The sequence below is a fragment of the Oncorhynchus clarkii genome, chromosome 26 (assembly GCF_045791955.1).
Source record: "Oncorhynchus clarkii lewisi isolate Uvic-CL-2024 chromosome 26, UVic_Ocla_1.0, whole genome shotgun sequence".
Lineage (NCBI taxonomy): Eukaryota > Metazoa > Chordata > Actinopteri > Salmoniformes > Salmonidae > Oncorhynchus > Oncorhynchus clarkii.
In genome coordinates, this window is record NC_092172.1 from 19,285,301 (window position 1) to 19,294,695 (window position 9,395).

Below are 9,395 nucleotides of genomic sequence, written 5' to 3' on the forward strand. Positions count from 1 at the left end.
AGTAGGTGGCGGTGTATGCACATCACGGTTTCGATCCGCCAATACACATTTAAATAAGAAGAACAAAGTTAGCACATTCAAGCAGTTAACTGATTATGTGTCAGTGTATGCGGCCGAGTTGATGCGCTTGATAATAGGTTTAAAATTGGTGGAGGAGATGAAACATTCAGAGTGATGATCAGCTCTGATTCGGCTGCAGTGTTGAGTAGTGTTGAGTAATGTGACGATGGGCAGGTCAGATAGGGGAGACTTGTTTTTGGAGATGATGGTGCTGCTAATGGGAGTGGTGGTAAGCTTTTTCTGGGTTCCCACCCATGTGCGTGTGGAGGGTAATGAGAAGGCTGATGTGTTGGCTAAGAGTGCTATTAGGCGAGAGGGTATATATTGAGGTCCCTCTGGGCCGCAGGGAATTCAAGTCCTTGATCCGAGCAAAAGGGTTTGATTTTTGGCAAAGGAAGTGGGATGCTAGTAGTCAAGGGAGCCAATTTTCTCACATGCAATGATCAGTAAAGGAAGAGGTGGGGAGTATGGGATGTAGGTGAGAGGAAGTTGTGTGGAGTAGACTACGGTTTGGGCACACAGGTTTGAATGCCACATTGTGATAGGGAGACATGAAACAGGTCAGTGTGATGACTGTTTAGTGGAGGAAACGGTGGAGTATGTGTTGATATTTTGGGAATTATATAGCGTAGATAAGGAGAGATTTTGTAAAAGGGTTAGAGAGGCTGGACAGGGTTGGGGTTTTGGTGGTGCAGTGGGGGGAGGGAAGTGGTGTTTTAAGGCTCTATTTCACTTTCTTTAGAGGAACAGGACTAAGGACATAATTTTATGTAGTTTGGCTGTGCCTGGCCTCACACTCCAGTACAGTAGGTGGCAGTGTATTCACCTTAAGTCAGATGCGATCCACCAACCCAATCCCAAAGAATCTTAAATCAATTAAAGGTAACCTGTAGTGGACTTGTGATATTTGTTTGTGTTACTTATGACCAGAGGGAGAAGGCGCTTTGTGTCATGCAACGTGGGTAAATATCTGTTTCTTGCTTTGCTCTTAGCTGTCTGTGGTAGCGTTAAGTGTGGAGGTGTAGCAATTGAAGTTGAACATTCCTGGTGTTTGTGATGCCTGCCATTTGGTGCGACCCAGACCCAGTGGGGAGCATGGTGAAACAGTCATTGTCAGTCTCTACCAGACAAAGTCATGTTAGGATATATCAGTTATCTGGTTAGAGCTTTTGTGCAGAATCCACTGCTCTGTTTCAGGTGCAATGTTTATGTTCATGTTGCAGCAGTGTGTAAGAGGGAGATTCTAAGATGTGGGAAGTGTGCCGGAGGGCTTGTGACAGAGGATTGGGAAGTTTCGGTGGATAAAGTTGTTTGTCAATTGTAAGGGTGCTCATGTTGCTGGGGATCGGAAGTCTATGGGCCTAGAGAGGCAGGTTGAGGTGGCCAGGGTAAGAGTAGTGCAGAAGGTGTCATATGCTGAGGCAGTGAAGTAAGTGGACGAGGATGGGTCAAGGGTGAGGATCCCAGTGAGTGTTAGATTTGTGCCATAACAGAGGGATAGGCCAATCAGTGAGTTATGCTTCAGTAAGGTTGGCTTCTTAGTGTTCATAGTAATAGATGTCAACTGTATTGCAGAAATGGGAAGTAAATCACAGAAAATATATGCTGTGGTGGCAACTGCAGAGAAGTATTTAGGTATACAAGATTTAACTTCAGAAGAGTTACAGGTTGTGTTGAGCGGTGGTGTCCCATCTTCTCGGGCTGTTGGCCTAGGGTAGGATCAGAGAGGGTTAAAGTCGTGGAATAAGGTGATGGGTTTTAATGAGTATAGGGTTAGTTGATAGGGTAATAATAATTTATTTTTATTTTTTTCAGATTCCCATTTAGTATTTTAAGTGTAATGGATCTATAGTTCAGTTGGGGGCGGTAATGCAACATATTGGATGCCAACCGCCATTAAACCTCACCGAAGAAGTATATTTTTTTTCGGGGGGCGCACATCTGTCTCATAAAAAAAAAAATGTCTGCTGAGAAGCTAGCTGTGCTGAGAGAAAGAGGATGTTAGCTGGCCTAGCATTAGCTAGGTATGAACCTTTTAAGTTAGCATTATGACCGGCGGGAAGCTTAAGTTACAAACACAAATTAACGACCGTAAGCGTTGTAAACGTGTGTCTATTATGGAAGTGTTTGTACAGTAAACAAGCAAGGTATAGTAGAGTTAATGTTATTCATTAGGATATGTTCCTTAACGCTAGAGAAACTAGCTTAGTTAGCTAACGAAATTAGTTTAGGCCTAAAAGTCGACCCCGTAGTTTCTTGCTTAGCAACACAGACGTAGCCGCTGCACCTGCAAGGAGAGGGGGACAAATGCTGTTAGCAACTCACAGAATCATGTCATAGCCCGTGTGATGTGTGGCCATTTAAACAACTAGTTAAGTTATGTATGCCTTAAATATGTATTATAGCCAGCAATAAAATGTAAATAAATGATTTCGCTTACTTGTTTCGCCTTTAGGCACATTGTATGAAATGCCTGACGTTTGGCTAGCTTTATTTAGTAGGTTAGCTAGCTAGTCAGAGGTGTAGTAAGCTGTCCTGCCTGCTTGCTCTGAGTGCGTTCCTAAATTCGCTCTGTCTATCTACTCCGATTTCAGAGCACTCTCGTCTGAGTATGCAAGAGCGCAGAATAACGTTATGAAGTTACGAACACTCAACACCCGTTCAATATGGCCGGAATCCGTAAACGTCTGCAAAAAAACGTGATTAACTTGTTGCCAGCACCCCATTTAGTCACCAAAGTTCTGAATTACATGAAAACAGCCTAACCTGCTCTGCTAGGGTGAGTAATGGTCAGAGTGAGGTGTTCTCTCATTTGTGTCTGGAAGTAGCTAGCCAACGTTAGCCAGTTCGCTTGGGTGATTGACTGCGGTTGTGAGGTCAAAACGCTCGGATCAACCCTACTCTTATTTGGCCGGAGCGTCCAGTGTGCGCTCTGAATGCTCCAAGAGTGAAACGCTCTGAATTTACAAACGCCCAGAGCACACTCTGTCACTCCAGGTTGAATTTACAAACCCACCCTGTTGATTCAGATGCAGAAAATTATTAATGTACACTGCCAAATGTCCATATAACATAAGGAAAAGCCTACTATTCCATCGTAGTTAAATCACGATAGCAACAATGTAGCTGGACTTTCAGAATGATTGCGGGCATGGTTATGTGTTTAGAAAGGTTTATTCAGTTAGGCCTATTTTATTAGTGTGTTCAGACTCTGAGACCATAACCTGGTAGAATTCGTTATGGTACCAGCCATTAGTCTAGTGTACATATAAATCAGTAATCAACCACTGCCCATGCATATATAGAGTGACGGCAGTAGCTACACAGACCTGGGACTAGGCATTAATGCATATAAACTAAAAAGTCAACAAATATGAGTGTAAATAAAATACAGTTTCCTGATATAATCTACATTATGCAGGGCATGCATTGTATAGCATTGTGGACGTCATCAAATCACATCGGTTGTTTTTTTGTTTTGCTGCAGGGTGTCTGGTGGAGAGGATGAGTTGGGGCCGGGGAGCGAGGAGGAAAGCTGGCAGGCAGCAGCCCACTGATGTGGAAGCCTTTGACCCGGAAGTAGTTGCAGAGGTCAGAGAACTCTTCAATAAAGTCAGGACATATGTCAAACCGGCAAATGGGGAGTGGTGTATCCCTGACCCCAGCGAAGCACTGAGACACCCGGCCCAGGACCACATCCTCCTGCAGACCCTGAAGACGTCACTAAATGAGGTGAAGAACCGACTTAGCGATAAGGATCTGGAAGTCTGGCACCAGCATACCAATTCCACCAACCGTGCCGGGAAGGTTATTGGTACTGTGCGAGCCGCCTCCAATGCCGAAATCTGCACTCAGGCCTGGTGCAAGTTCTATGAGATCCTGGGCACCTTCAACCTTCTGCCAGAGGAGGCGTTGCAGAGCGGGGAGCTGAACACTGTTCACCTGTGTGAGGCTCCAGGGGCCTTCATCGCCGCTCTGAACCACTATCTCAAAACCAGCAAGCACACGTGCTACTGTGACTGGAGTTGGGCAGCCAACACACTCAACCCCTATCACGAGGCCAACGGAGGGGGCACCACCATCACAGACGACCGCCTCATCGTCAACACTCTGCCCTGGTGGTTCTTTGGCTCGGACAACACAGGAGACATCATGAGTCAGAAGCACCTGTTGGAGCTGCAGACCTTTGTGGGTAACATGCGCAGTATTGACGTGGTGACGGCGGACGGGAGCTTTGACTGTCAGGGGAACCCTGATGAGCAGGAGGCCCTGGTGTCATCGCTGCACTACTGCGAGGCTGCGGCAGCACTCCTCCTTCTGGACCCAGGCGGCTCGTTTGTACTGAAGATGTTCACTCTGTACGAGCACTCCTCTGTCTGCCTGCTCTACCTGTTAAACTGCTGCTTCCGCTCCGTCAGCGTCTTCAAACCGGCAACCAGCAAAGCAGGGAACTCTGAGGTGTATGTCGTCTGTCTTCACTACGATGGTAAGAAGGCTGTGAGGCCCCTGCTGTCCAAGCTGATCCGTCACTTCGGGCCGGACCTGGCTGCCCGTGAGGCCCTATTCCCCAGCCAGCTCCTCCCACAGTCGTTCCTGGCGCAACATGAGCAGGCGTGCTCCTACTTCCATGACCTACAGACAGGGACGATTTGGGAAAACCTGAGAATGTTTGAGGGCCTGAATGAGAAGCAGAGGCAACGACTGGAAAACATCAGGGACTGCACTGCTCAGGAGTACCTGCAGCGCTTCCAGGTAAGAGTGGCAAATATGCAAAGTTAAAGTAGATAGCGAAGCCTATAGCTCAATAAAAGTTTGCTGATTCCCTTTGACCATTAGTTAGACATTATGAAGTGCTAGGATAATAATTATCTACAGTTTAAGAATAATGTTTGATGAGTATAATATGAGATATTCAGTGACCGATGGAAACCTCCTGAATTTATTTTTGGTGGATCTGTCATTTATTATCAGTGACTTGTTTAATACAAAGTTCTGCATAAAAATGTTCAAGCCAGGCTTGAGCTGTTCTTCCTATTCCTGTGTGTAGGTGAGTTCTCTGCCGCGGGCCCGCTGGTTGTCTCGTAACACAGTGGCCCCAGCGTGTTGCAGCGTAATGGGTCGGAGGCCCCTGGGCCAGAAGAATCAGATGGGCTCCTTTAACCAGCGGAGGGAGCTGCAGGCCCTGGGCTGGAAGGAGCGTGTTGGGAAGGGCCGCTACGCTGCCTGTGTGGAAGGCCACGGCCCCGACGGCACTGGGGCAGGCTGTGTGCTGGCAGGGCCGCTGGCAGAATGCCATATGGACACCTGGTTTGTGATAGTGGGGGCAGCCCTCACTGTAGTCAGGAACTCACCATTCTGTGATGGGGGTCTGTTGAACCACCTCAATGAAGCCTTGGAGCAGGCTGCCCTAGGCTCAGGCATGGACAGGTCAGCTGCCTGGACTCTGGTCCCTCCCTGTAGCTCCTGCCCAATGGTTGGTACCACCTCCATCCTCTCAGAGGTGGCAGCCCAATGTGACATCACTCCCTGCAATGGCAAGGGAAACAGAAAGTGCCTTGTCTTTGGCAGAGCATCATGTTGGGGGGATTGTGAGGAGCAGGCTGGGGGGTTGGTGCTGGAGTTCTGTTCGGAGCCCTCGTTACCACCTACGGCCCACACCACTCTGCATGACGGGGAGCCACAGTATCAGAGAGACCTGCTGGACTGTGTCTTGCTCTCCCTGCGCCGCATGGGACCCGGCGACGCCCTCCTCTTGCCCATTCTCTCCGCCTTTACCCGCGTAACTGCGGCAACCGTCCTTTGCCTCCACCTGTCCTTCCGCTCTGTCACCTTCAGGTGTCCTTCTCCTCCAGGTGCTTCAGGGGCGGTGCTGGTATGTGTGGGGTTCTGTCCAGAGGCTGCTGCTCGACTCCTTCCCCACCTCGGTGACCTGCAGGAGCGTATGGGCTGCCTGGCCAGTGGGGAGGAGGACGCTGACATTCTGCCTCCTGTTGGCCAGAGACAGGTACTGCAGTTTGTTCCCATGGAGGAGCTGCTCAAAGGAGAGCTGATAGAGTTCCTGTGGACCATGAACTCAGCCATCGCCCGTCAACTGCTGCACCTGCTCATGCAGGCTTAGCTGGGGTCAACAGAGGGTCTCTGTGTGTCTCAGGTGGATTGTACCATAGCCTGGCCCGAAAACAAGCACTGACTAGATCATTTCTCTAGCCCCTACCCCATCAGTGTTGACAGATGTAAAGGAATTGGATGGGTGGAAGCTCCCCCTTAACTTAATCCCATCTGGTCCCTTCAGATCTGTATCACAGAAGTGGATGGGGTTGTTTTTGGACCTTGCAACTTTCAATATTTAGTAAGGGCACATTTGGTCCCTGTTTTGATGAAAATTAGAGGCAAGCAATGCTGTGAAGTAGATCTATTTGATATAATTTGATTGATGCTGTGGTGATCAGACATTGAAGACCTAACTGACTTAATTTTTTTTTATGATTGTAAATATCAACAGTTAATCTGTTTCAATTAGGACAACATTTGGTCACATTTCCCTGGGTCTCTGATCTAATGTATTTTTAGGACAGCACAATAACTCATGTACTGCTAATTCAAGTTATTTAAAGTAAAAAAATACTTTTCATATTAGTTTCACTATTAAAATAAAAATATTATCATGCAGTTTGTTAGGAGTTAAAAAGCCCTTTTGTGTAATTTTTCTGACACTGTCTAACCAGAAGTGACTAAATACAGTAGATTGTGTGACTGTGTTTTTACCTGGGGACTGCTGTGAAGGCTAGCCGTGCATGCACTGTTTCACTCTGCAGGGGTTTGAAGAAAATGTAGTCTTGCCTCTACGGCATCTATACTTAGACCCCATTTACACCTGGTGTTAAACTGCAAATGAATTCCTGATTATGTAGGATCTGATAATATCCACAGCTGGCCTTGAAATGTCTCATATCAGTCTAACCTGCATTTTTCTGTTTTCTTTGGAATGATGCATCCAGTAGAACAGCTCGTCTATGTGGTCAGATACTTTATTGAAAAAAATGGTTGGACCGAAATGTTGTGCTTTGGGTTTTGGGAACATGCTGTGCAAGCCAATGTGTCCACGAAATGTTTTATATATACTTTTGTATTGGTTTTGTTTGCCTTTGAAAAAACTTTTTTATATTTATGTACTGTTGAATATTTGATTTTTTTTTTGGAGCAGGTTGTATTCCTTTAATAAAAAAACATTACCTCGTTTTGCCTTTTAGTCTTCTTTAGTGAACAGAAACAGAGGAGAGCTTATTTATTTTCAAGATATTCACAACAAAGAGTCTGGAACACAGAAATTTGTGAAAACCAAGAAAAGTCTTCATTAGGAGAAGCTGTCAGGACAATCCTGGTGTCTACTTCAGCAAGAGCCTCCACTTCAGGAAGAAGGTTTAAGGTTTACCAAAGCGAGTGAGAACCCCCAGGGGTGCCCTGTAATATTCACAAGCTGCTGAAATCAGGGTAAATAAAGATACTGAGAGATGATTCTTCTTTCTCTTTGTAATGCTCTATATTTGTTTTTATAAAACCATCCAAAAGCACAAATGAAACTTCTGAGCTACAGCCCTGAGCCTTGTTTATACAGTACCAATATACTGTCAGTACATGTTATAGGTAGATGAGGTATAAGATTAAGTGATGAGCAAATCTTTGTATCACAGTAGGCCATTTGGAGAAAGGGAGTATTTGAGAAGCTGTATTTGTCCCAGTGTACCAGCCATTCCCTAATTTGCTGATTAATAATTGTACTGTCTGTGTGTGTTAATTAGGTAGCAGTCAGGAGGGAAACAACCGAAGGACAGTGTAATAGAGAAGATGACAGTGAGGCTTAAAATGCCTCAACAGCCAAGGGGTCTCTGTCAGCTCAGAAGGTGTAGATTCAGATTGCATTTTTAGACATCTCATTGTTTCGCTGCTGACCTCTTCTTCCAATCCCTGTGACTGCTGTTGAACACAGTCATTTTCACATTCTTCCTCTATCTCTCTCACGCTCTCTGTTCCTCTTTCTCAGCCCACTCCTCCACTACCAACTCATCTCTGTTGATTTCCATAGCTGTGGAGGGCTTCAGTGATGGGAGTGCGATCTAACGATTCGTTTTAATGGAACCATTGAATGATTCCGAATAGAATCCCTGCTTTTGCTTCGATTAACCAAATCCACTCACCATCTGTGAGTGAGGGTAGAGATGGGGTTTGGAGGGGGGGGAGTAGCCGAGTCGGCAGCTTTATGTGATATCTGAACAACTAGCATCTCCCCTGGCAAAATTCACACACCAGAGACTACTAATGAAGGACTGAGCAGATGTCTGGATGAACAGAAAATTATAAAAGGAGAAGGTAACAAGCCACCCCCCTGCAGGTTCATTCAGATCAGAATGTTTGTGCGAGTGAGAGAGTGTTGATGCAACAGCAGAACAGAGAATAGTGTGTATTTTTCTATGTCTGGTTTATCAGAATCTTGCTGTGTGGATGAGGCTAAATGGTGAACCCTATGATGGATGGCTAATGTTCTACAGGGTCACACACACACATTCTCACACTTTAAGCACTGACCTGGTATAAGGTCATTACCCACACATTGCCTTTGCTGAATAAATCACAGTTTGAATCACACAAATGTGTACATACATGCACACAGACATGCTAACAATAGCTTTGAGAGTTTCAAAGGCATCAACTGAACATGGAAAAGCAATATCCATTTGATTACATTATGTCTGTGTGACAGTGTGAGTTTACTGATTAACTTCTGTCTGTGTAATAATTATAGATTAATTTATGTCACAGAGAGTGAAATAGAGAGTGTGTGTGGGTAAGCGAGGTAGATGACAATGAGTTATGATAGGCTTAAGTTGGTGAAAAATATATAAATTGGTCAGGTGATTGGGTGACATTTTACTGTAAATGTAATCCCTTTTCAGTGCTCCCAATTTGTTCCTCTGTCACTGCTCTGTCCAATCCCAATCTGTACACACACACAGACACACACAGACACACACACACACACACACACACACACACACACACACACACACACACACACACACACACACACACACACACACACACACACACACACATGGGAGGAGGTGAGGGCCCTCGGAGTGTGGTGTCAGGAAAATAACCTCACACTCAACGTCAACAAAACTAAGGAGATGATTGTGGACTTCAGGAAACAGCAGAGGGAACACCCCCCTATCCACATCGATGGAACAGTAGTGGAGAGGGTAGCAAGTTTTAAGTTCCTCGGCATACACATCACAGACAAACTGAATTGGTCCACTCACACAGACAGCATTGTGAAG

General features: G+C 45.8%; 1 protein-coding gene across 5 annotated transcripts; it reads left to right on the plus strand.

The window, feature by feature from the left end:
• The first annotated feature begins 2,011 nt into the window (after positions 1-2,011).
• On the plus strand, positions 2,012-7,292 carry LOC139385175 (cap-specific mRNA (nucleoside-2'-O-)-methyltransferase 2-like). 5 transcript variants are annotated; one of them, XM_071130269.1, is made up of 4 exons: positions 2,033-2,084; positions 2,655-2,839; positions 3,548-4,812; positions 5,108-7,292. In XM_071130269.1, the coding sequence occupies exons 3-4, from the start codon at positions 3,565-3,567 to the stop codon at positions 6,176-6,178; spliced, it is 2,319 nt and encodes a 772-aa protein (XP_070986370.1). In that variant the 5' UTR covers positions 2,033-2,084; positions 2,655-2,839; positions 3,548-3,564; the 3' UTR covers positions 6,179-7,292. The 5 variants fall into 5 exon arrangements, with proteins under 5 accessions (XP_070986373.1, XP_070986372.1, XP_070986370.1 ...); XM_071130270.1 differs by lacking the exon at positions 2,033-2,084 and adding an exon at positions 2,094-2,207; XM_071130272.1 differs by lacking the exon at positions 2,655-2,839 and having other exon boundaries at positions 2,012-2,207.
• The last annotated feature ends 2,103 nt before the right edge of the window (positions 7,293-9,395 follow it).